At 42.0% G+C, this 27,451-nt stretch overlaps 2 protein-coding genes across 3 annotated transcripts; both read left to right on the plus strand.

Annotated features, from left to right (window-relative positions):
- Positions 1–1,152: 1,152 nt before the first annotated feature.
- On the plus strand, positions 1,153–10,697 carry rmp64 (ribonuclease MRP subunit p64). Of its 2 annotated transcripts, none has more exons than XM_089003213.1 (9): positions 1,153–1,300; positions 4,716–4,870; positions 4,939–5,027; positions 5,149–5,277; positions 5,369–5,443; positions 6,852–7,150; positions 8,372–8,430; positions 8,521–8,732; positions 10,169–10,697. In XM_089003213.1, the coding sequence occupies exons 1-9, from the start codon at positions 1,246–1,248 to the stop codon at positions 10,482–10,484; spliced, it is 1,389 nt and encodes a 462-aa protein (XP_088859339.1). In that variant the 5' UTR covers positions 1,153–1,245; the 3' UTR covers positions 10,485–10,697. The 2 variants fall into 2 exon arrangements, with proteins under 2 accessions (XP_088859339.1, XP_088859337.1); XM_089003211.1 differs by lacking the exon at positions 1,153–1,300 and adding an exon at positions 2,120–2,277.
- A 5,064-nt stretch (positions 10,698–15,761) lies between these two features.
- LOC148894496 (ras-related protein Ral-B) lies at positions 15,762–27,021 on the plus strand. Its single transcript, XM_089002539.1, has 5 exons — positions 15,762–15,929; positions 24,440–24,585; positions 25,627–25,835; positions 25,908–26,085; positions 26,176–27,021. Exons 2-5 carry the CDS (start codon positions 24,472–24,474, stop codon positions 26,296–26,298), a joined length of 624 nt encoding a protein of 207 aa, XP_088858665.1. The 5' UTR covers positions 15,762–15,929; positions 24,440–24,471; the 3' UTR covers positions 26,299–27,021.
- Positions 27,022–27,451: the final 430 nt, after the last annotated feature.

Below are 27,451 nucleotides of genomic sequence, written 5' to 3' on the forward strand. Positions count from 1 at the left end.
GTCACGTTCGCTCTCAAAATGGCAGGGAAAAAATGCAGAGCTAAACGAAACTATGAAGACGAACACAGGACGTGTTTAACAGAGTGGGAGACTTTATATTTTTTGGTTGAGCGTAAAGGCAAGCCATTCTGCCTTATCTGTCAGGCGTCATTAGCGCATTTCAAAGCGTCAAATCTTAAACGCCACTTCAACTCACTCCACGCAAACATCGACCAGGAATTTCCCAAAGGGACTGAACTTGGCAAGCACAAGCCATACAACGAAGGGGAGTTTATTAAGAAATGCATCAGTGACGCTGTTGAAATCTTGTCTCCTGAAAACGACAAACTAAAACGAATGGTAGCAGATGTCTAACTGTCCTGACATACTGTTGAACGCAGAATATTAGACATTAGCACGGCTATTGACTCACAGCTGCACTCAGACCTTCAAGCGTGTGAGTATTTTAGCGTCGCATTGGATGAAAGTTGTGACATACAAGACAAGCATCAGTTGGCAATATTTGCACGGTGAAAAAGGATTGTGTGATCAAAGAAGAACTCCTTGCTATTGTGCCATTAAAAGACCACCCATGGCATAGATGTGAAAGAAACAATGATGGCTTCACAGAGGAAGCTGAGTTGGAGATTGTCGATCTTTGTGAGGAAGACCAACTGAAACCTGCTGTAAGGGAAGGGACCATTGGGTTCTGGAAACGCGTGCCAATGGAAAAATCCCCCAATGTCAAACCGGCTGCGCTTAAAATACTGTCAATGTTTGGGTCAACATACGTCTGCGAGTCTGTGTTTTCTACCCTGAAACATGTGAAATCAAAGCAACGATCCATTCTGACTGACACTCATGTAAAAGAATTGCTTTGAGTGGCAACAACAGAATGCAAGCCGGATTTAATGAGGATGGTTCAAGACAAGGAATGCCAGATGTCCCACTAAGCAACATGCACGCTATTGTAAACTATTATATTTTTGTTTGTGGACTTGGTTGAACTGAGTTTGTGTGTGTAAAGACAGTGTTCTTTGTTGGAAATGTTCCTGACGTTTTAGTACTCTATGAGTCAATTTCGGACATATAATTTGTATGTAAAATTTGATATTTATAATAAATCTGGCTGAGCAGAGGTCTGCGATGGGGCGATGGGGTGTTCATGTGTGCCCATGTTTATGATGTGGCTCTTTGCAGTAACATAGTAAAAATGTGGCTCTTAGTCTCTGACTGGTTGGCCACCCCTGGACTAGGGAATACAGCATGGCGAAATCTACGATCCACCGTCCATCTGCGCCTTGTGCTGACCACCCCAAAGGTAAAAAATCCTATTCATAATTCTTTTCTTTATCCTTTTTTTTATTTTTACACGTTCATGTTAGCGTAATCTTTCGTACGGAAGATTACGATAACGTGAACGTACGATTAGCCTGGGTTACATTTATGTTTATGTTATTTGTGTCTTTGCCATTTTGCTTAACATTTTCTGAGATATACATTGCTTTTTATGTGTTGGTCAGCATTTTTCTGTGCAATTTCATGCATAAAATAATGTATAAAATACTAAAAAGGTAAACATTCAGGGTGTTCGAACAGACTAAAACAATTTACATTATTTGTTATGGGAAAAATGATTTCAGTGTTCGAACAAATCACTTTTCGAACAGGGTTCTGCACGGATTACGGTCGAGAACCGAGGTTCCACTGTACTGCAAAAAGCATTGTGTGTTTCTTTCTCGGTCAAGGGCGTTCCACACGGACGTCACGTGGGGATCGGCATCAACTCGAAAACAAGACTTACTGAATATTCAGCGCGAGTCTTAAAACGTAAACTATAGCTATATGCGGTGGGATCTTTGTAAAATACGCTCAGTAGAAGTCATTTGAAATGATTTTACAAATTATGGACACAACTTGTCCGGGGCGTCGGTTGTCCTTTACGTTAGTCGGTCGAGTGTGTGTTACTTCCGCGTTGAGTGAGGCTGGCGCGTCTGGCTCACTTGCAGAAAAAAAGTAACCTTTAGTAACTAACTAACTTACTTACTAACAAATACAATGTATTATTTGTCGTAGTATTATTAGATTAAAAAAAAAACTAAAATCTGAATTGTGCAAAATTTAGCAGTCTTGATTCCAATGAACACGTCTGTTGACGTCACACATACACATTCGCTATTGGCTGCGGAACTTCCGTGTATTTTCAACACAACATGGAACCAGAACCCTGGAATAGGACGCATATTCTCTTTCCGGGTGCTGTTTCCAGTGTCCGTGTCAACTTTACTTCAAAAACAGGTTAGCCGTGTGGTTCGGATACTAATTTTTGGTGTACTGTAAGTCAAATGTAGCTTTAAAAGTCGTCCGTGTGGTTGTGTGTAGCGCACGTGGGGCACATCGACAATGTGCGTTTAGCGAAATAATCGATGAGAAGGTTTTTTCAGCCGTCATCTGTACTTTTTTTAAGGTTTCTTACGTTTCGCCTCATATCCAAGAGGCTTCGTCAGCGAACTAAAGTCTGACTGGTCGTAGCAGAGGACCACTCCCTGTGGCCCCACTGATTGTTGCTACATTCCTGACTAACAACTGGCCTATTTGCCCCACTCCCACCGGTATCACCTCATCAGCATTACGAATGTTGCCTAACCTGTTTTGCTTAAGCAGGCTATTGTATGAACGATCCAAATTGAACCTCACCCACCAGACCGGTTTAATGAAGGATTTAGTTGTTTGATGTGAATCGCTTCTTTTACCCCCCTTTCAAACCATCTATGTTCTTTCGCTAAGATTTTAACCTCATTGTCGTCAAATGAGTGGTTGCTAGCTTTTAGGTGCAAATGTACTGCCGATTGAGGCCCACTAGTATTATCCCTGCTATGTTGATAAAGTCTTTTTTTGAGAATTTGTTGAGTCCCCCCAATGTACTGCTCTTTACAATTTTCATTCTTACAATGTATTGAATAAACTACATTACTTTGTTTTTCATTTGGTAGCCTATCTTTTGGATGCATGTAGAGGAGTCAATGCTACAAACAATGGGTCTGAGGGGGAACCCTCTATGTATTTTTGACAGGCCATAGATACATGGCGTGGCCTCTCCAGGGTATAATCTAAAATACATCTGTTTGTCTATATTTTTTCCTTTCTCTAAATTTTGGAGACAGTCTATCATTTCTTTCTTGCATCTATTGGAAGGGTCCCTTTTTGGTTGCTCATAAGTGGAAGAATCACTGATTAACCTATTCATTTTGTCTTCATAATCCAATGTGTTGAGAAGCACTGTGCATCTGCCCTTGTCTGCTGGCAAAATAGTAATATTTTTGTCTTTTTGTAGAGTAGTTAACGCCTTTCTCTCTTCTAATGTTATAATGGACGGAGGTAGTTTGGCACTACTAAGAAAGGCTAATATTTTAATGCGTAGATCAACTGCCTCTGCATACGAAAGAAAGAAACCTAGACACTGGTTTAGATATGTGGACGATACTTTTGTCATAATTAAAAAACAAGAAATTCAATCCTTCACAGATCACCTCAACTCTGTAGACATCAACATTAAATTTACTCGTGAGGACATTAAAGAGAACCAACTAGCCTTCTTGGATTGTAAAGTAATTATAAAAGAGGACAGAGCGCTAAAAACAGAAGTGTTTAGGAAGTCTACGCACACTGATCAATACTTACTTTTTGACTCTAACCACCCTTTACAACACAAACTAGGGGTTATCAGAACCCTCCAGCATAGGGCTAAACTAATACCAACTAGCATTGAAGGTGGAGAAAAGGACTCAAAACATATCAGGAGAGCACTCACTAACTGTGGGTACCCTCAGTGGCCATTCAACAAATGTCAGAAAGAAAGAATAGGGAATGAAACAAAAAATTCTCAAGATACAAAAAGGAGAGGAGTAGCAGTACCTTACATTGCAGGAGTTTTCGAAAAATTACAAAGAGTCCTTTGGCAACACAAAATTCCTACTTATTTCAAACCGATAAACACGTTACGGCAAAAATTAGTGCATCCAAAAGATAGGCTACCAAATGAAAAACAAAGTAATGTAGTTTATTCAATACATTGTAAGAATGAAAATTGTAAAGAGCAGTACATTGGGGAGACTCAACAAATTCTCAAAAAAAGACTTTATCAACATCGCATGGATAATACTAATGGGCCTCAATCGGCAGTACATTTGCACCTAAAAGCTAGCAACCACTCATTTGACGACAATGAGGTTAAAATCTTAGCGAAAGATGATAGATGGTTTGAAAGGGGGGTAAAAGAAGCGATTCTCATCAAACAACTAAATCCTTCATTAAACCGGTCTGGTGGGGTGAGGTTCAATTTGGATCGTTCATACAATAGCCTGCTTAAGCAAAACAGGAAGCACAATCAGTGTGGCCACAGGGAGTGGTCCTCTGCTCCCCTCAATGTAAATTTCTCCACTGCGAGACTAATAAAGGCAAATCCAATCCAATCCAATCCAACCTGAGAGTAGGGACCTATCATAGCTGTGTCCGGCGCTGCCATGTCCGGACATTAGGGATATATAAATAGGGCCGATACGACCAGTCAGACTTTAGTTCGCTGACGAAGCCTCTTGGATAGGAGGCGAAACGTCCGAAACCTTCAAAAAAGTACAGATGACGGCTGACGAAACCTTCTCATCGATGGACCGCTCCTGTACGACTGAGAGCTTACACAGACGTTTAGCGAAATAAGAAACATTTGCTCATTCCAGGCGCGATTGTGGAAAAGTTGCTGACACAGAATGACAAAGTCCTTAAAGTACTTCGGAGTACCTCTCTTCAGACGGAAGTTCGAATTCTGTACGATTTGCTGTACAATCTCAACAACAGCGCGAGAGGCACGAAACCCTTTCGCGTGCTAAAGCAGGTGAGAATTTGACGGAACGCGTGTCATTTGAACGGTACACTTTGACGCGTGAGATTTACGTCATCCAGGTGGAACAGTGCGTGAACAGGCTGAAGGAGATGAAACTGGACTTCGCTCTGCAAAATCTGACGGATTTGTGTCCAAACAGGATTGAAAGGTTGGCACAGCATTTGATGTTTGTAGCCATCATGATAATCTGATGGTACAGTGACGAAATACCAGTTTTGTTCACTGTGTCATAGTCACGGTGGAAATGAATGATTGTGTCTCCCTTTCAGCGGGCTCAGGGTGAAAGTGGGTGAAGCGGATCTTCCCAGCCAAGCCGCGCTGGAGTGGCAATGTCTGAAAGTGCTGGGAGCTGCGCAGCTAATGGGCTGCGCCATGAAACGCTGTCGCAGAGCTTTTATGTATCCTTTTGTGGATTTGCCGCTCATTATGCTGAGATGACGCTTCTCCATGCTGTGTCAACCACCACCTTTCCTTAAACGTTTGCTTCAGCTTATCCCTGCAGCACATGAAGCGTGAGTTTGTCACCTTGAATATGGTGATAACCGCCATGCTCAGTCGCTTCTGGTAAGCTAAAATGCTTCATGTTCATTTCATGGCAGGATGATTCACATTCATTAGTTAGTAAGCGCTTCATTTGCCGTTATCAGTGGCCACGATAACGGCAAATGAAGTGCTACTTGTTGATATTTTTTTTAAATCTTGTCATACATACAACCGAAATATTACAGGATTGTGATACTTCATAGCCAAATATCATGGCGTGTTTGTATCATATTGATATTTTTTTAAATCTTGTCATACATAAAACCGAAATGTTACTGTATCGTGATACTTTATAACCAAATATCATGGCGTGTTTGTATCATATTGATATTTTGTTTAAATCTTATCATACATACAACCGAAATGTTACTGTATCGTGATACTTTATAGCCAAATATCATGGCGTGTTTGTATCATATTGATATTTTGTTTAAATCTTATCATACATACAACCGAAATGTTACTGTATCGTGATACTTTATAGCCAAATATCACGGCGTGTTTGTATCATATAGATATGTTTTAAAATCTTGTCATACATACTACCGAAATGTTACTGTATCGTGATACTTTATAGCCAAATATCATGGTGTGTTTGTATCATATTTGTATATTTTTTAATCTTGTCATACATACAACCGAAATGTTACTGTATCGTGATACTTTAAAGCCAAATATCATGGCATGTCTGTATCGTATGTCTATATTTTTTTTAATATTGTCATACATACAACCAAAATGTTATTGTATCGTGATACTTTATAGCCAAATATCATGGCGTGTTTGTATCGTATTGATATTTTTTTTAATCTTGTCATACAACCGAAATATTACTGTATCGTGATACTTTATAGCCAAATATCATGGCGCGTTTGTATCATATAGATATTTTTTAAAATCTTGTCATACATACAACCGAAATGTTACTGTATCGTGATACTTTATAGCCAAATATCATGGCGTGTCTGTATCGTATGTCTATTTTTTTAGTCTAATCATACATATGACCGAAATGTGGCAGTATCGTGATACTTTATAGCCATATATCATGGCGTGTTTGTATCATGTTGATATTTTTTCAAATCTTGTCATACATACAGCGGAAATGTTACTGTATCGTGATACTTTATAGCCAAATATCATGGAGTGTCTGTATCGTATGTCTATATTTTTTAATGTAATCATACATACAACCGAAATGTGGCAGTATCGTGATACTTTAAAGCCAAATATCGTGATACGGGACGAGTGAACGCTGGCGCGTGTGGCTGCCGCTGCTTACCCGCAGTAAAAGTATCCTGTGATTGTAAAGTGTCCTTGAGAGTTTTGAAAGGCACTTATAAATGAAATGTATTATTATTATTATTGTTAATGTTATTATTAATTAACCGGCATTTTTCCACATTTTTTGGTTGTTGTTGGCCACCAGGGTTATTTTCCGAGGAATCCTGACCTGCCTGTGCACTCTCTACCAGCATCTCTTGGCGCTGCGGGCGGAAGTAGCCCTTGCTCGGCCGATGCCTTTCCTCACCAATTTTGCCCTGCCGGTTCATATGGAGGACTTCCTCGACCCTGCTGATGCGACTCTATTGGCCGTGAAGCCAAAATCGGAATACTGCGTGACAGCTGAGGAGGCGAGGGAGGAGGGATGGGAGGCTCTTGTCGAAGGGAACTGCCACAGACGGTTGAGGAATGTGAAAGAAGACCTGGGGGTTGCTGTACAAAGAGGTGGGACACATATGCATTTGATAACTCGCACTCCATGATGGAACTTGTACTCAGTCACAACGACAATGATCAATTAAATGAGCGTCCATTTGTTTTCCAAACGAATTTTTTTCCCCTCAAAGATGGAAATTGAAACACGATTTTGCAGAAAGCGGATCTCTCTCACTATTTGTTTCGTTTTCTCTCTCTGTCTTACACCAAAAGTGGTTACATACATTTATCAGGTTTATTTATTTTACCAGTTGCTAAATTTCTGTGATTGTGTCGTATAAGGGATAAAAATTTCAACGCTATATCATTCACGTTTCAAAATCCCAATTTCATGGGATTCATTTTCCGAACGACTTTCAGGGCGTCATACTCCAGACCCATATAATTTAAGAATTAACTAGCTGGCTATCTAGCTAGCTATCTATTTGCTATCTATTAGCTGTCTAGCTAGCATGCTGCCTTTCTAGCCTACCGAGCTATCTATTAGCTGGCTGGCTATCTATTAGCTATGTATTAGCTAGCTAGCTAGCTTTCTATCTATTTGAGTTAGCTAGCTGGCTGCCTACCTAGCCTATCAAGCTACCTATCTATTAGCTGACTAGCTAGCTAGCTATATAGCTGGCTATCTATTAGCTATGTATTAGCTAGCTAGCTTTATATCAATTTGAGTTAGTTAGCTGGCTGCCTAGCCTATCAAGCTATCTATTAGCTGACTAGCTATCTAGCGAGCTATCTGGCTGGCTATCTATTAGTTATGTATTAGCTAGCTAGCTTTCTATCTATTTGAGTTAGCTAGCTGGATGCCTATCTAGGCTATTGAGCTATCTATCTATTAGCTGACTAGCTATCTAACTAGCTATCCGGCTGGCTATCTATTAGCTATGTATTGGCTGGCTAGCTAGCTAGCTTTCTATTTATTTTAGTTCGCCAGCTGGCTGCCTATCTAGCCTAGCGAGCTATCTATCTATTAGCTGACTAGCTATCTGGCTGGCTATCTATTACCTATGTATTAACTAGCTAGCTTTCTATCTATTTGAGTTATTCCAGGTTGAGTGAATGCTGGCGCATGTGGCTGCCACTGCTCACCCACAGAAAAACTTATCCTGTGATTGTAAAGTGACCTTGAGCGTTTTGAAAGGCGCTTAGAAATGAAATGTATTATTGTTATTATGCGTTTTGGCACAGTTAGTAAATGATTGTTGTCGTGATTTTGATCAAAATCTATTCCAGACCTGCTGTTGGACGCTAGCGCAACTCCTGCTCAAATTGTTCACAGGAGCTTAGCAAAGGTACGTAATTGGACAACAGTCGGCATTTTCCGCCGATGCACGTGCTGCTGCTTCTTATCCAATCAATTTATTCTTCTGCTACTCCACAAGGCCATCCACCCAAAGAAAAAGCAGCAGTCCATTCGGAAAGGCGTGTTCCGGAGACACACCAGGCTAGCAGCTACGTTCACAGACATGGCCGCCTGTCTGGACAAAATGATCCTGTGGTGCACCTCGCAGAAAATGAATCAAACCAAACATCATTTAACCTTTCTGAGATTCAAATGCCGGCAGATGAGAGGGGCAGAGGCTTCGGGTTATAAGTAAGTACAGAGATACCTCGGTTTACGAACCCCTTGGCTTACGAACTTTTCGGTTTATGAACGTTAAATTTATGACAATTTAACCTTGGCATACGAACTATTTCAGGATACACACGGAGCGCCACAATGAGTGATGTGTCGTTCGCAAATGAGCCCCTTCTAACAAGAAAATGGCAGCCGACTTGTTTTTGTCCAGCATTTTTGTGCCCAGTTTTTGTGCAGCAGTGGGAGGGGGGGGGGTTAAACATTAAATAGATAGAGTGAGAAAATGGGTAGAAAACAGTGAAATTTGGACTCATTTCAACTTTGTTCAAAGGCAGAGTGTAGACTCCAAGGTTAAAATATCCCATCAATCCGCAAATAACCCGCACAAGCCATCTATACACTCGATGCAAAAAGCTATCAACCCAGTTAAACAGAATGCAATTGATGAGGAACTAGGTAAAATTATCGCAGAGAAAGCACCTACAAGGATCATTCCTCAAGATGATGAAAGAAAGAGGCTACGTTCCTCATCAAGTGTTTAATGCTGATGAAACCGGCCACTCCATTCCATCAAGCCATGAATGACCATCACAAAGGTAAATAAAACGACTTAATTAGACATTAAAGTTTATTTCTTTAATTTACAGTCCTCGTGCCAACAGGTGACCACTAAATGAGAGCCAACACTGGCACCATGTGGTTCAAATGGGGAAAAATCCTCAAGTAAAACTCGAGACACGAATAAACATACGTACACGCACTTCTGTTTGTCATCAAATGGTGAGTATAGTTTTTGCTTTTTTGAATGTTGCTGTGCAAATGACCATTTTGTGTTTGGGAGCCTTTTACTGAGCGAGTTGCTTGTTCTGTAGCCACAAAGGGACATAAGTCTTCTTGTGCCGGTCCCAAGCCCGGATAAATACAGAGGGTTGTGTCAGGAAGGGCATCTGACGTAAAAGCTTGGCCAAAACAAACATGCAGATCAAACCTCTAAAGATGGAGGACACTGATTTGCTGTGGCAACCCCTTGTAAGGAAAAGCCGAAAGGAAAAGAAGACAGTCCTTATGGAATGTGACTCTCCTTCCAAACAGCAATTCCCTCCGACCCCATTCCATCAAGCCATCAATGACCATCACAAATGTAAATAAAATGACTTTATTATACCGTACAGTGTATTTCTTTCATTACAATACAATAGCACGTTTATTATACATAAAATAAGGTGTATCTTGTGTAGTTTTAATGCTTATTTAGTAGAAAATCATGTTTTATGGGGACCTGGGAATGGGTTATTCTCATTTTAATGGTTTCCTAGGGGAAATTAATTTTTGGGATACACAGTCTTCGCCTTACTTACAACCAATTAAGTTCGTAAGCCAAGGTATCACTGTACGACGATAGACCAGCAACACGTGACAAGTTAATTTGAATGCATTTTTTTCACTTGCAGCGTGAAAAAGAAGTTGCCAACGTTCAAGCGAGAAGCTCGCCAGGCTTTCTGCGGCGTTCGAGGGCCGGGTCAGAAGTCCCGCCCCATCGCCGTGTGCCAACTGAAAAAACGCTTCTGGTCACTAAGGAGGCAGATTTTTCAATCTTCACGGATGAAAAACAAGGCGACGAGGAGACTGGAGGCAGAGACGCGTGTGACATCTGCGTTGGCGAATGACAATTGGATAAGCCGAACAATCGGCAGGACAACGGCGGCCATGTTGCATCGTGACAGCCGTGATGACATTGATGATATTTTTGCCTCTGTGGGCCTGTGATTGTTTTTAAAAGCACCCAAACACTAATAAATATGAAAATACGCCAATTCAGAAGGTGCCAAATTTAGTTTTTAATGCCTGTTATGTAGCTGCAGTTTGGAGATTTCAAGTGCTTTTATTTTATTTTATTTTTGTCAACAAAAATTGAACTTTCTGGCTGTACTATGAACAATGTGACAAAAAATGAAAATACTTTGCATTGTTTACATTGAATGAGTGTGGCAAATATAAATTGGGCTTCAGTGTGGTTTGTTTGATTATTCTATATGTTCGTAAAACTGAAAAATAGTTTACATTTTTTTTTTCATAGTTAGATATGTGCTAAATGACTCCCATTCAACACTATTTATTCTAATAATACATTTCATTTATAAGCGCCCTTCAAAACTCGCAAGGTCACTTTACAGTCACAGGATAAGTTTTTCTGTGGGTGAACAGCGGCAGCTACACGCGCCAGCGTTCACTCAACCCGCAAGTAACTTAAAGGACGACCGACATCAAAAAAACGTTTTATAGCATCTAAAATACCCAAAACACGCAGTATGATGTTTTTAGTCAAATGCAAAACAATAAAAATGACTTAAAGGACAACCGACGTCTCCGGACAAGTTGTGTCCATAATTTGTAAAATGGCTTCAAATGACTTCTTTTCCTTTCGGCTTTTCCCATTAGGGGTCGCCACAGCGAATCAATGTCCTCCATCTATCCCTGTTTTGTGCATCCTCTTCTCTCACACCAGCTACCTTAATGTCCTCTTTGACCACATCCATCAACCTCCTCTTCGGTCTTCCTCTCAGTCTCCTGCCTGGCAGTTCAAGGCTCAGCATCCGTCTCCCAATATAGTCACTCTGTCTCCTCTGGACATGTCCAAACCATCTCAGTCTGGCCTCTCTGACTTTCTCTCCAAAGCCTCTGAGTTGTCCCTCTAATGTACTCATTCCTGATCCTATCCAACCTGGTCACTCCCAAAGAAAACCTCAACATCTTCAGCTCTGCTACCTCCAGCTCTGCTTGCTGTCTTTTCTTCAGTGGCACTGTCTCCAGTCCAAACATCATGGCTGGTCTTACCACTGTTACACACTTTTCCTTTCATCCTAGCTGAAACCCTCCTATCACACCTCACACCTGACATGTTTCTCCAGCCGCTCCATCCTGCCTGGACACGCTTCTTCCCTTCTTTTTCACACTCTCCATTGCTCTAGTCTCGACAGTTGACCCCAAGTACTTAAAATCCTCCTCCTTATTTATCTCTTCCCCCTGTAGCATCACTCTTGCACTTGGATCCCTCTCATTCACACACATGTATTTCGTCTTGCTGCGACTGATCTTCATTCCTCTCCTTTCCAGGGCATATCTCCACATCTCTAGTTTCTCCGCCACCTGTACCCCGTTCTCGCTACAGATCACAATGTCATCTGCAAACATCATGGTCCAAAGAGATTCTTGTCTAACATCGTCTGTCAGCCTGTCCATCACCATAGCAAATAAGAAGGGGCTCAGAGCTGACTCCTGGTGGAGTCCCACCTCCACCTTGAATTCCTCAGTCACACCGACAGCACACCTCACAACTGTCCTACAGTCATGATACATGTCTTGCACCGCTTTGACATACTTTTCCGTCACTCCAGACTTCCTCATGCAATGCCACAGCTCTTCTCTGGGCACCCTGTCATACGCTTTCTCCAGGTCTACAAAGACACAATGCAATTCCTTCTGACCTTCTCTGTACTTCTCTATCAGCATTCTTAAAGCAAACACTGCATCTACCGTACTCATATTTTGGCATGAAGCCATACTGCTGCTCACAAATGTTCACTTCTGCTCTTAGTCTAGCTTCAACTACTCTTTCCCAGAGTTTCATTGTATGGCTCATCAACTTTATTCCTCTGTAGTTAGTACAACTCTGCACATCTCCTTTGTTCTTAAAAATGGGCACGAGTACACTTCGTCTCCATTCTTCAGGCATCTGTTCACCATCTAAGATCTTGTTGAATAACCCAGTCAGGAACACCACCGCCACCTATCCAAGACACTTCCATACCACGATTGGTAAAGCTTCAAATGACTTCTACTGAGCATATTTTACAAAGATTCCACCGCATACAGCTATATTTTCCGTTTTAAGACTCATGCTGAATATTCCGGAAGTCTTGTTTTTGAGTTGGTGACGAGTCCGTATGTGACGTCACTGAAGGAACGCTCCTAACCAAAAAAAAAGGACACATTGTAACAGTCCTTCAATCACGTCAATGCTTGTTTGGTCTGAAAATCTCGTGTTGTGCCAGAAGAGGGCGTCCAAGCTCAATATAAGGAATTTATCAGCCTGTGGAAACGCAATACACTGTCATGTCTACAAGAGGTCGCCATTTTCTGCCTCTTTTCTGGGACTCTACATTGCAGTCCAGATGCCGGAACACGGAATAAATTATTTAATCGATTGCAAACATGTATGCTTTCCTCTTCAGAACTATTTGAATCATATTCATAACTGGAAGTGTGACAAGAAAGCCTATTCTCCAAATCTGAAGCAATTGTTTTGATTCTCCAGCAATGCCAGACGTCTTGGCGTGATGTCATGAACTGGGGGCGGCACTTTCTGAAAATGCCCAATTCGCAGCTCAATTTTTTGGGAGATTTTGGACACTTTAAGTCATTTTTATTGGCGTTTTGCATTTGAATAAAAATATACTACGTGTTTTGGGTATTTTAGATGCTAAAAACGTTTTTCTGATGTCAGTTAGGAAGCAAAAAAGTGACGTTGTCCTTTAACGTGTCTAAAAAGTACTTCAATTTGAAACCGGAAGTGGCCGGTTTCAGAAGGTCCCACCCAAGAGTTCGTGGTATCACGGCAAGACGTCTTGCCTTGCTCGAGAATCAAAACAATGGCTTCAGATTAGGAGAATATGCTTTCTTGTCACACATCCAGTTATGAATATGATTCAAATAGTTCTGAAGAAGAAAGCATACCGTATTTTCACGACCATAAGGCGCATATAAACGTCTCAGATTTTTTTCAAAATGTGCAGTGCGCCCTGTAGTGCAGTGCGCCGAATGTGCGGACGTATTAGCGTAGGAGCGTTTTGACTGTCACCATCTGACACAGAGCAGTAAAGCTAGCGGAGGAAATGAAAATTGAACATTTCCGAGGAGGTCTGTCTTGGTGCTGGCGTTTTATGAAACGGTGCCATTTTTCCATCCGGACCAGAACTACGGTTGCGCAGCAACAGCCGGCGGATTATTCAGAAAAGTTGGCGAACTTCCGGTCCTACTGCGAGAAGCACATCGCCGACAAGCGCATCCAGCCGAGCCACAAAGCCGAAAAGGGCTGGATGGACGAGGATATGATGAAGGAGTGGCTGAGGCAGGTGTATGTAAGGAGACCGCGAGGTTTTTTCCACACATCACCGTCACTTCTGATTTGTGAGTCTATGCGAGCGCATCTCACAGACAATGTGAAGCAGAAAGTGAAGCGGATGAACGCTACGCTTGCTGTGATTCTGGGTGGGTTGACCAAGGAACTCCAACCGCTGGACATCGGTGTGAACTGGCCGTTCAAAGTGAGGCTAGAGTGGCGATGGATGACCGAAGGAGACCACAGCTTCACGAAGAGTGGTAGGCAGCGCCGGGCGAGTTACGCCACAGTTTGCAAATGGATTGTGGATGCTTAGGCTAACGTGTCTGCTGGCACGGCGGTTCGAGCTTTCGGAAAAGCCAGCATTATTTCCGAGGAGCCGCACGGCACAGAAAGTAACTGACAGTGAGGAAAGCGAACCTGCCATGTTGGATTTAGCGCAACTGTTTGATTCTGTTACCGGTAATGTGCTTGTTTTTACCATGCCGACGCCTATTGAGCGATGATTACAAAATGTTCTTACTTTGTCATTAATAAATAAAGCACTACCAAACTCAGTTTTGCTCCCGATCTGTTTTTTAAATACGCCTGTATGTTGTGTAAGGCGGACGCCCGTATGGCAGTAGAGGATATGTAGCGGTATATAAAACTTGAGTTCTTTCATCCGGTGCGCCCAATGTGTGTTAAATACAGAAATGGCACACATAAATGAGACAGCGCCTTTTCACACGGTGCGCTCTTTGGTCGTGAAAATACGGTACATGTTTGCAATCGATTAAATAATTTATTCCGTGTCATTTTGAGGCATCAGGGGTGGGAAATGTCACACCCAAAAAAGGCAGAACATGGCAACAAAGCCGTTTCAGGAAATAATCAGCCCGTTTCCACAGGCTGATTACTTCATTACATGGAGCTTTGTCACCCTCTTCTGGCTCTTTTTGGTCCTACGTGACGTTTTCAGACCAAAGTACAGCAAAATGCTTTGACGTGATGGAAGGACTGCTACAATGTGTCCTTTTTTCGGTCAAGGGCATTCCTTCAGTGACGTAACATACGGACTCGTCACCAACTCAAAAACAAGACTTCCGGAATATTCAGTGCGAGTCTTAAAACATAAAATATAGCTATATGCGGTGGAATCTTTGTAAAATATGCTCAGTAGAAGTCATTTGAACAAGACATTTTACAAATTATGGACACAACTTGTCTGGAGATGTCGGTTGTCCTTTAAATAGATAGAAAGCAAGCCAGCTGGCTATCTAGCTGTCTGGCTCACTGGATAACTATCTAGCTGACTAGCTATTCGCTATCTTTCTAGCTAGCGAGCTAGCTGGAAAGCTATGTATTAGCTGGGCTGGCTCACTTTCTGTCTGAGTTATTCTGAGTTGAGTGAACGCTGAATGCCTCGCTCACTATTTGCTATCTATTTGCTATTTATTATCTATTAGCTTTCTGTGTGGATGGCTCTCTAGCTAGCTAGATATCTGCTGTCTGGCTCGCTTGGTAGCTATCTAGCTGACTAGCTATTACCAGGGTTGTGGCGAGGCTGGCTAGCTATCTGGCTGACTATCTATTAGTTATATAGCGCACTGTCAAGCTGTCTATCTATTGGCTATCTAGCTTTCTATCTATCAAGTTACTTCCGGGTCGAGTGAACACTGGCGCGTGTGGCTGCCGCCCACAGAAAAACTTATCTTGTGACTGTAAAGTGACCTTGAGAGTTTTGAAAGGCGCTTATAAATGACATTTATTATTGTTACGTTATTATTGATTGTATTACTAAAGTACGTACAATCATACAATCATTGAGGTGTCGACTTCCCTCTGCTGTCCATTGTATAGCAGTGTTGTGCTCCGCTTGGAAAGGAAGATTCGTCGACGAAGAAGGAAAAACGAAGAAGAAAAGGGGGCGGAGACTGTCAGCCGTTGGTGTTTGATATCCGGAAGGTGGGGTTTTTGTTACTTGGGTTTTTTCTTTTTTTTTGTTTGTATTTCTTTTTTTTTAATTTTGGGCGAACCAATGAGTCGAAATGGTCGCTTAACCCAAACTTCCAGATAGCATCGTCCCAGGCGGAAATACAAATCTCGCATTGGTGAGTTTTAAAATGTTTGACGAAGATGTCGGTTTTGGTTCAGGTCATTTTCTTTGCTCGTTAGGATCCCAGCTAACCTGGCTTGTATTTGTCCTCCTCTGCTAATTAGTCACGTTCAAATCGACTCACTTATTCCGCAACGTTTTCGCAATTCTAACAGCGACTAACCGACGTGATTGTAATATCACGGGATTGTATGTTGTCAAAGATGATTCGATCGTTTATCGTCAACTTCTCGTAGACGCGAACGCAGCTAGTGTCGTCGAAAAATAACAGGATGTGCAAAATTTCCACTGAGAGTGTAAATACACTTATGTACGCGTTTGTGGCTGTTATTGCCAATCGTGCCCCGAAGTTTTCCTGCTGAGTCGGCGACACGCCCAACCGTTTAATGGAACTCATGAAGTGTTCTTCGTACGTCGAACCATCATTCGTCGGAAGTCGAGGTTAACCTACATTCGCGTTCGTAGCCACTAATATTTGTTAAGATCAGATCAAGGTTGACCCGTGCCGTTTTTTCGGTTCATTCGTCTCAAAAATGAATGTGATAGCTCAGCAGGAAATAACCCAGTGATATGCAGGTTTCGATTTACGACATCTCGCGATTATCTTTAAATTGTGTTCGCTATTTTTTCTGACTGCAAATATGACAGCTTTAATCAAAAATTCTGAAGTTTGTCAACCCAGTGACCTGGCAGGTTTGATGTACACAGTCGGCCAAAGTTGTGATTTGACTGAAGGAGTCGCCTTCAGTGTGGGCAAAACAAAAGCCCACCATACTGGCAAAATAAGGGAAGATTCACATCTGTACTATTGAGCATAAATAAAACATGATCACAGCAGTGTGCCAGCCAATGCTTAGTTAAATTTTCCAATATACCGCCACATCTCTTTTCCGTTTAGGTCATCGAAGTGGCGCAAAAGATGCTTTTTTTCTGGCTCCCTGCGTCGCAGTTTCAGAACGACCTTCTAAACGCTGGCCGGAAATTCAAGGGAGGGATTTCAAGGGGAGGACATACCAAGCTGTCATCGATTGTCTGTGTTATGTCAACAGGCAGGGGAGTGCTAGTGGAGGATGGGGTGGGGAAAAAACAGTCGAATAGAGACTTCCGTCCGTGATCCGACTTTGCTTAACTCACAAGTAAAATATGAAGGTTCCAAAATCCCCGCCGGCGTACTCCAAAGTTTTCCCAGAAGAGTGGACGATATCACAAGAGCAAAGGGAGGAGTAACTCCATGTGTTTTTGCCCTAACTGTTCTTTTTAATGAAATCGGACTTTGCAACATGACGATGGGATGATTCATCGGACAAGTTGAAAGTGTTTTGGGGTTGACGCGCTTTTCAATCATTTAACTTGACTCATTCACTGCCGGATGATGTCCAAAAATGTGTCCACTCCAAGTGCCAGGGTTTTTGTCATTGTCACATGAATTAAATGACCCAAAGAATATTCAGTTTTAGGACTACTTTCGAGGGCTAAGAAAATTTTATTAGCTTTTATTTGGTACCACTTTTAATGCTATAGCATCAACCTCTGGAAAGCTCCAATGAAAATAAGGATATAATATCCCAAATTTTGCAGCGTTTTTGAAAAACAACAACAATAAAAACATCAATAAGATTACATGGCTCTTGAGGCAGGCATAGCCAAGGTCCAAGATCACAATAACTGGTATATTTAGCTAATTTAGACAATGGAGAATGGGAATAATATCAGTTTCCATATGTTTGAAGAAAAAGGTCAATTTTGAAGAGGTCTAGAGGGCTTGCACATCCAAACAAGGGTGTGGAAAATCCTACTGGACCCTCCGCACCCTGCCCATTACCTTTTCCAGCTACTCCCCTCAGGCAGGCACGACCAATGCATGTGCACCAAATCCAGCATTTAAACAGCTTCTTCCCCCAAGCAATTAAAGGACAACCAACACCTCTGGACAAGTTGCGTCTATAATTTGTAATCCCTTCAAATTACTTCTACTGAGCGCATTTTACAAAGATTCCACCGCATATAGCTATATTTTACATTTTAAGACTCGCACTGAATATTCAGGAAGGTCACTTAGGGAACGCCCGTGACCGAGAAAGCGACACACAATGTTTTGAGGGTACTTTTTTCGTCTGAAAACACTGTTTTGATCATGAAATTAGAATCAAAACTACTTAAATAACGCAATGGTGAATCGTTGTGTGTCACAGCCAAGTGCAGTAACGCGCAAGAGAAGGTGTAAGTTTATACAAATTCCCAGCGGACAAAGCAGCCATTTCCAACGGAGCTTGTGCGCCATCTTGTGCATTTTCTGGGCGCTACATTGGAGTCCAGGTGGCTTGAATTGATACGGAAGGACTTCTTTCATCGATTGCAAACATTTATGCTTTCCTCTTCAGAACTATTTGAATTATGGTGTCGGTTGTCCTTTAACACTAAACCAGGGGTGCTCACACTTTTTCAGCATACGAGCTACTTACAAAAACTAACAAGTCAAAATGATCTACCCACGACAAAAATGCAAAACATAATTATTTTCGAATGTTTTAAGGATTCTTTGTGTGTACAATGTATATTGATGTACCTTGCATAACTGAATAAGCCAATATTGCACAACACACATAATAACTACATATACATAACATAATAAATAACCATTAACATTTTTTTGTAATTACCTGAGTTTACTTTGATGACTTGCACTGAATTGAATCAGCCAGGGATGCATAGTCAGGACAGTAGCTGCTGACAGCCAGCCTCAAGCACATTTCTAAATGTTCATCATTCATGGTGGAACGGTATTTGGACTTAATGATCTTCATGTAGGAAAAGGCTGACTCACATGAATAAGTGGAGCCGAAAGGAGGTAGCACTTTTCCTCAAGTTGGGGTACTTTTCCTGTGTGAGTAAGTTACAGAAGTGTCCAAGTCTCTGAACAAGGCGTCAGCTGCTTCAACGAATGCTTCTTTTACCATCTCTCCGTCTTGGAAGGACTTATTGTTTTTAACGATGGCATGACTCACCCGGAACGTGCTTTGGTGGCGACTTTCGCTTTTGAAGTATGTTGAGTGAAAAATGACTGCTGTCCGGACAACTGGAATTTTAGTTCGTCCACCGTTCTCTTTCTCAGCTGGCTTTTCTTCGGGAAGTCAATGTCGTATTTTCCATTAACAGTCCGAAAATGGCGCTCCACATTTCCCATTCCGTATGATAGTAATATGTTTTGCCCCCTTACTTGGTCCATCTTTCTCACTCATTTTGATCACCATATGTTTTAGCAAGGGCTTAAAATCTGAGGTAATTCGCTGACTAGCTTGTAAATTTTGCTGCGTTTAGTGCCGTTGTTTACGCATGCACGGCGACCTAAAGGTAAAAATTCAGTTGTCATCTGAATGGTTACCCTGTATGTCAATCAAGTGACGGGACGTTTGATAGGCTGACAAATGTTTTTTTTTTACTGTCACGCTGCGATCGACCAGTACTACCTCCGCGATCGACCAGTAGATCACGATCGATGTAATGAGCACCCCTGCTCTAAACAGTAACCCAAATAGAACCTGTATAGTGCCTCCATTTTTCTTCTGATGATACTAGTGCAGCGTGTTCTACCGGAGACAAATTCCTTGTGTGTTCTACACACAATGGGGCCTTAGCTTACAAACTTAATTGGTTCCCAGACAGAGTGTGAAAAGTGTGTATCCCAAAAATTACTTTCCCAGAGGAAACCATTAAAATGAGAATAATCCATTCCCAGGTCTCCATAAAATATAATTTTCAACTAAATAAGCCTTAAAACTACACACAATATACATTGTTCTATGTATAATAAATGTGCTATTGTATTGTAATGAAAGAAATGCACTACACTGTTTCATAAAGTCACTTTATTTACATTTGTGATGGTCGTTGATGGCTCTTAATTGACACCTGTTGTTTTCTGACTTGTAAGGTCTTACGAAACTGAGGCATCACATTATTATTCATCATGTTGATGATTCTCATAGCCAGTCTTTTCTGGATTGAACTGTTCAATAAAAGCCTGCACATCACAAATTCTTCCATGCTGCTTTCAAGGATCGAAGGGTAACATAATGCCAAGCCTTTTCTATCAGCTGAACACAATGATACTGTCACGTTCTGAGTGTGACAGGACGAGCTGACTCGTTGGAACGTTAATAAAAGGGGTTGGATCCCGAAGTAGGCGGCAGAGACGTAGGTGCTGGCAGAGATTTTATGACAACTAATGGAATGATGCAACAAAAGACAAAGGCGGGCGGGGGCAATCCGTCCAGCCTATCATGCTAGGCAAAATAAAATGGCACGTGGGGGTGCAAAAACCCGCGATCCCAGAAACCAACAAACTTGCCCGATCGCGTCTAACAATCACCTCGGGCGAAGCAAACTCTTGTGCTGGCAAGTCCAAGACACTGGTGAGGCGTGAGGCGTCGTAATCGTGTCACTGGTGAGGTGACAGCGACTCGTTGAAATGTCCCAGTATCGGTGATTAGGGGATTGACAACAGCTGGCGGAGGGCGGGAGCAGCGGCCCCGCCCCAGCTGTCAACTCGCACGTGACAAGTTCGGTGTCATTAGTCACGTGAAAGCATCGAGTAAATAACGCCCTTGTGTAAAGCTTTGTTGCGAAGGACAGTAGCAATGGTGGACTTAGCATCTCGGTACCGGGCTCTTTATTTGTAGAATGGTAGTAGAAAGTTACTCTCAGGAAAGTGACACACAGATGTCTCGCAGAGCTTGTGGAGTCGAGCAAATCGTACTGTGAAACTCCGTCCGATTCTGAGCAGGTCTCTGGGAGTTGCGTGTGTTTTTGAGTCCGAGATGATTCTGATCTCTGTCCCGCGGCGGCCATTTCCAAGCGTGGGAAATGTGTCAGGTTGAGATTCACATGAAAGCCGCGGTGCACACCTGTGACGCCACAAACGCACACCTCGTTCGTGTTTCTCACTTCTTCTCCCCAACTGTAATTTTGTTTTGTCTCTTCTTCGGTTGAACACGAGCCTGTGGTGGGGTCTTTTTCGGTTCCATAATAGCAAAAGTATCGTTTAAGATGATCGACGTGTGCACTCAGAAAGGGGGTGTGAATAGGTAGGCCGGCTGAGCGCTGTTCGATCGTGTGCTTTGGTGTTCTTCGCCGAAGATTACTCCGCCAGCCGTGGTGGGTGTGTCTCCCGAGAAGTCGTGCTTCATCCAAGGTTCAATTTTCATAAATTTAACGTTCGTAAACCGAAAATTTCGTAAGGCAAGGTGTTCGTAAACCGAGGCCCCACTGGCAATAAAGATGATTTTGATTACATAAACTTTCAATGCAGCATTAAGAACCTTAGACTCTTCTTTCATCAGAAAAAAAGACTTAATCCCTAAAGGATATGGGTCTTTACTTATATAAGCTTGAAATGAGGGTGACTGTCCAAAATACAATGCAATACATCCACATTGGTTTATATAGCGCTTTAAAGAACAACCGACATCTCTGGCAAGTTGTGTCCATAATTTGTAAAATGGCTTCAAATGACTTCTACTGAGTGTATTTTAAAAAGATTCCACCGCATGTAGCTATATTTTACATTTTAAGACTCGCGTTGAATATTCAATAAGTCTTGTTTTTGAGTTGGTGACAAGTCCGTACGTGACGTCACTAAAGGAACGCCCCCTGACCGAAAAAATTGTAGCAGTCCTTCCATCACATCAATGTATTTTGCTGTACATGTTTGGTCTGAAAACCGTGTTGCACCCAAAAGCCACGAGAAGAGGGCGTCCAAGCTCCATATAAGGAATTTATCAGCCTGTGGAAACGGCGGTGGCCACTGGCCATTTTGTGCCTCTTTTCTGGTGATCGTTTCTCCCCAATGTTGCCTAAAAATGGCATGGAATAAATTATTTAATCGATTGCAAACATGTATGCTTTCCTCTTCAGAACTATTTGAATCATATTCATAACTGGAGGTGTAACAAGAAACCATATTCTCCGAATCTGAAGCCATAGTTTTGATTCTCAAGCAATGCAATACGTCTTGGCGTGACGTCACAAACTGGGGGCGGGACTTTCTGAAAATGCCCAATTCGCAGCTAAATTTTTTGCAGATTTTGGACACTTTAAGTCATTTTTATTGGTGTTTTGCATTTGAATAAAAATATCATACTGCATGTTTTGGGTATTTTAGATGCTATAAAACGTTTTTCTGATGTCAGTTAAGAAACAAAAAAGTGACGTCGGTTGTCCTTTAACAATAGCTGAAGCTTGAACAACTCGCTATCATGGGAAAAAGGCAAATGCTGCCCCCCTTGCGGAAGGGTTAAAAACATTGCCAGAGGCCATGGCCAGCGCTTTACCAAACAAGAAAAAACCAATGGAATGGCATGGTGCTCCACGTCACACTGTTCAATTCCAGAATAAATTCTGGGATGGCAGTGAATTAGTTAAAAAAATCTCATCAACATTTTGTTGCTGAAAACTCAACAAGTCGACAGACTGAATCAATGCTTTCTTTTGGTCGCTTTGGTGCTCATGTTATCGTTGGAACTTGGTTAATGACCCTGTTTGTGTATCCCCCCAACGCGGCACCGGTGGTGTCATTGGTATGCATCAGAGGGGGCTGCCGTCACTCCCCTTCCGCCTCGCCGCTCGATGCCATCTTTACTTTACACTGTCTCAGGAAACCAAGATGTGAAATTTATCACGCTCTGTTTTAAATAAATATGGATCATGTTATTCGTGATACTGTTTTGAGATTAGCGGGCGGGCGTTGTTTTGATTGAGATGCGTCCAAGCACCTTTGCTAGTCATTTGCATGTTGTGTTTCTTGGGGTGTTTTTTTTTCTTAAACTGCCTTTGTTATCAATTTTGCGCATATGCTAGCTAGCTATCTGTTTGCTATCTATTTGCTCTCTATTGGCTAACTGGCGAGGTGACTGGATATCGAGCTAGCTATCTATTAGCTGGCTGGCTATCTAGTTATCTATCTGGCTAACTATCTATTAGCTATGAATTATAATAATAACGATAATACATTTTATTTCAAGCGCCTTTCAAAGCTCTCAAGGACACTTCGCTAGCTTTCTATCTATTTGCTATATATTTGCTTTCTATTTACCTATTAGCTAACTGGCTAGCTGGCTGGCTATCTAGCTATCTATTAATAGCTGGCTGGCTATCTAGTTAGCTATCTGGCTAACTATCTATTAGCTTGCTAGCTTTCTGTCTGTTTGCTTTCTATTTGCTGTCTATTAGCTAACTGGCAAGCTGGCTGGCTATCTAGCTAGCTAGCTATTCGCTTGCTGGCTATGTAGTTCGTTATCTGGCTAACTATTATTATTATTATTATTATTATCATCTAATAGCTATGTTTAAACTAGCGCGCTTTGTATCTATTTTACTTATTCTGGGTTGAGTGAATGCTGGCGCGTCGTGTAGCTACCGCTGCTCACACGCAGAAAAACTTATCCTGTGACTGTAAAGTGACCTTGAGAGTTTTGAAAGGCGCTTATAAATGAAATAATAATAATACATATAACTGAATTGAAGTACCAAAAAAAAATCACAAAAAAATTTGAAGCTGCCCCACTGCTGGTACTACTCAACGCACATTGATGAAAAAAATCAGCTTTGCATACACTCAGCATTATGGGAAATAACATTTCTGCCACTAGTCACAGTCACAGGATTGGTTTTTCTGTGGGTGAGCAGCGGCAGCCATACGCGCCAGCGTTCACTCAACCCGGAATAACTCAAATAGATAGAAAGTTAGCTCGCTAATAGATAACTAATAGCTGGCTAGCTAATAGATAGCTAGTTATTATGCAACAAATAAACTCAACGAATGAATAACAGTTCTAAAATGTTGACCAAGGAAGCAGACTGACAAGCAAACTATAGATTATGATTTCAAACAATTTAGTTTTTACATTTAATTACTTTAAACCACAGGTGTCAAACAAAGTCATGGCCCGGGGGCCAAATCCGGCCCACCACATCATTTTCTTCGGCCTGCGAAAGCAAATTAAACTTAAATTCCATGATGCTTGCTAAAATCCTAACCAAAATTTCATATCTTTGGATGTAAACCACAATATCAGTCATTATTCTTGACTTCACATTTGAAACGTAGTTATTCATTAATTTGTTGTGCGCTCTATATGTAATATTTTCATGAGCAAGTGACTCCCAAAGCCCCCTCCCATTACCCCCATCGTGCGCGTATGTGGGTCAGGCTTCAAAAGTGTCTCCGTTTGAATCATTTAGATCGACGTCCCTCACTTGCCACCCCTCCCCCAACATTTACCGCCGCTGTCCCCCCTGCATAAACGCTGAGTCGGCCGCATGTGGGCATCCTGTCCATCAAGCCTTTCGCTGACCTGCTTTGTTCACAAAAGCAGGAAGGACGCGAAAGGGGGGCCCACCCGGGGGGCCCACCCTGAACACCAGTCGATTACGATGAGCCCCTTTGTAGCCCCGTTTGATACCTTTCGCGTCTTCTGAAACGCCGACATTCTCTTTTTTGGCTCGCAGGTGGCGACAAGAGTGCGGAGAAGCGTCGCACGATGGCGACGGGCAAAAGTAAAAACCAGAGTTCGTTGGCTCTGCACAAGGTGATCATGGTCGGCAGCGGCGGCGTGGGCAAGTCTGCTTTGACCCTGCAGTTCATGTATGACGAGGTAAGTTGCCTTTTCTTTTTTGAACAACCTAAAGGGCAACCGACGTCACTTTTTTCTTTTTTAACTGACTTCAGAAAAACGTTTTATAGCATCTAAAATACCCAAAACACGCAGTATGATATTTTTATTCAAATGCAAAACACCAATAAAAATGACTTAAAGTGTCCAAAATCTGCAAAAAATTGAGCTGCGAATTGGGCATTTTCAGAAAGTCCCGCCCCCAGTTTGTGACGTCACACCAAGACGTCTTGCATTGCTGGAGAATCAAAACAATGGCTTCAGATTCGGATAATATGCTTTCTTGTTACACATCCAGTTATGAATATGATTCAAATAGCTCTGAAGAGGAAAGCATACATGTTTGCAATCGATTAAAGAATTTATTCCGTGTCATTTTGAGGCTAACGGGCGGGGGGAATGTCTCACCCACAAAGAGGCAAGAAAATGGCCCCGAGCTGTGAGGAATGAATCAGCCCGTTTCCACAGGCTGATAAATTCGTTCAATGGAGCTTGGACTCCCTCTGCTGGCGGCTTATGGATGTAACACACGGTTTTCAAAAAAAAAAAAAAAAAAAAACAGTAAAGCAAAATACATTGATGTGATGGAAAGACGCTACAATGTGTCTTTTTTACGGTCAGGAGGCGGTCCTTTTCTGACGTCACGTGAGGACTAGTCACCAACTCAAAAACATGACTTCCCGAATGTTCAATAAAAGATAAATAAATAAATAAATAAATAGATCAATAAACAGATAAATAAATAAAAAGATAAATAGATAAATAAACATAAATCAAAATGTAAATAGATAAACAGAAAAAAAAATAAATTGATAAACAAATAAATAGATAAACACATGAATAAATAGATAAACACATAAATAAATATATAAACACATAAATAAATGGATAAACAAAAAATCAATACATAAATAAATTGATAAATAAACTGCATGAGGGTTTTCCCCCCCTGGAAGCAGCACTTCATCAACCGGTTGCACTCGAATTCTCAAGAGGAACTCTTCCCGACGTGTCCCCCGCCAGTTTGTGGAGGACTACGAGCCCACCAAGGCGGACAGCTACAGGAAGAAAGTGGTCCTGGACGGCGAGGAGGTCCAGATCGACATCCTGGACACGGCCGGCCAGGAAGACTACGCCGCCATCAGGGACAACTATTTCCGAAGCGGCGAGGGCTTCCTGCTCGTCTTCTCCATCACCGAGCACGAGTCGTTCACCGCCACCGCTGAATTCAGGTGACCCGCCTCCTTCCTCCTCATTGGCTCATGGATCGTGCGACAATCGCGTATGCATGCGTGCGCCGGCAGGGAGCAGATCCTCCGTGTGAAGGCGGAGGAGGACAAGATCCCCCTGCTGCTAGTGGGAAACAAGTCGGACCTGGAGGACCGGCGGCAGGTGGCGGTGGACGAGGTCCGCGGCAAGGCCGACGAGTGGGCCGTCCAGTACGTGGAGACGTCGGCCAAAACCAGGGCCAACGTGGATAAGGTACCACGCCGACCACCTCCAACCCCCCGACCCCCTCGTCCATTTGTGTATATTGAAGCCTTTGTGTACGTCTGGTCTGCCGCTTTTTAGGTTTTCTTCGACCTGATGCGCGACATCCGGGAGAAGAAAATGTCGGAGAACAAGGATCGCAACGGAAAAGGCAAGAACAAGAAGAAGAAGAAGAGCTTGAGGGAGAGATGCTGTCTACTCTGAAATGTGCAACGGACCTTTCATGACGCACAATCTTGACTGCAAAATATATTTTACTTGTTTCTAAACCAGTGTGAGTTTTAATATGCCAAATAGCTAATTCCCATTTGGGAGCTAATCAGCGTAAATCCTTGACCGATGGAGCAAACTGCCGGTGATATTCGCTCTTTATTTACGCTTGTGGGACTCTTGAGATGCTGACTGACGCTAATTCTTTTTGTTTCCTGTTGCAGTGCTTTTTTTTCTTTCTTTATCATGATTTACTTAATTGACTGTAAACTAACTGTAATGCTGCCAGTTGTCATCGTACAGCTAATTTAATCTTGAATTTTTATGCTAGCTTTCTTCTTTTTTCTCAGTTTTATTTTTCAATAATGCGATAATTTTTGACAATCCATTAACATTTCCAAAGTGCACATTTTAGTCTCCGTTTCTGACGGCCTAGCTTTGAGTGATTTTCTTTTTTCTCTTTGGAACAAAATGCACTACAGCGGATGTTCAGAGGTTGCCACTTCACAACAATTTCAGTGGCAGCAAGTATGTCTTTTCAGTAAGTCTTCTCTAACGTTTCCTTTTGGTGCCAATGCATTAATAACGGGAAATATAACTTTTCTAACATTGTACTTCCACTTTTTCGTTTTCCCCCTTATTTCTCCATGACTGTGACTTAAAAATTTATTTCTATCCTTTGAGCATTGTTGAATAAATGTTTTTATACATACTGGATGAACAGTTTCTTGTCAATTGTCAAAGAATTTGATGCATTGGATTCTTAGCACAAATGACTTTTTAATGCTTGTATTCGTTATTTTGGGCCACTTTTGCATCGTCATTTTTTCATTGAACGTTCAAGGCGCCTCTTGAAATCTCACGACTCTGCCCCTGCCTGTACTGCCACAACATCCTCAAAACAATTTAAGATGAAATTTGATTTCCTGTTTTGATATGGTTTGGATGTTCCTGTTATCGAAACGTGCCGTACAAACTCAAAAGTTGCTTTATTCTGTCCTCTTCGATGTCTATTGGAATTAACGCCGATCGTGATAAACGATTCACCAAGCTGTTGCATCACAAGCGGTACGTGAGCTCCCTCTACTGGTACTTTCAAAAACACCCGAATTCAGGAAATCGTCCTGATGGTTGAATCACAATTAAA

This window comes from Hippocampus bargibanti, linkage group LG08 (assembly GCF_051943395.1).
Source record: "Hippocampus bargibanti isolate YZ-2025 linkage group LG08, ASM5194339v1, whole genome shotgun sequence".
NCBI classification, from domain to species: Eukaryota; Metazoa; Chordata; class Actinopteri; order Syngnathiformes; family Syngnathidae; genus Hippocampus; species Hippocampus bargibanti.

Bases quoted from the DNA above. Each gene is read 5' to 3' on its own strand.
- rmp64 (XM_089003211.1), top strand. From the start codon at position 2,193: ATGGAACCAGAACCCTGGAATAGGACGCATATTCTCTTTCCGGGTGCT. The intron at 5,444-6,851 runs GTAAGCTAAAAT...GTTGGCCACCAG, and splicing joins GCCATGCTCAGTCGCTTCTG to GGTTATTTTCCGAGGAATCC. The intron at 8,733-10,168 runs GTAAGTACAGAG...TTTCACTTGCAG, and splicing joins GCAGAGGCTTCGGGTTATAA to CGTGAAAAAGAAGTTGCCAA.
- LOC148894496 (XM_089002539.1), top strand. From the start codon at position 24,472: ATGGCGACGGGCAAAAGTAAAAACCAGAGTTCGTTGGCTCTGCACAAG. The intron at 24,586-25,626 runs GTAAGTTGCCTT...GTCCCCCGCCAG, and splicing joins TGCAGTTCATGTATGACGAG to TTTGTGGAGGACTACGAGCC. The intron at 26,086-26,175 runs GTACCACGCCGA...GCCGCTTTTTAG, and splicing joins CCAGGGCCAACGTGGATAAG to GTTTTCTTCGACCTGATGCG.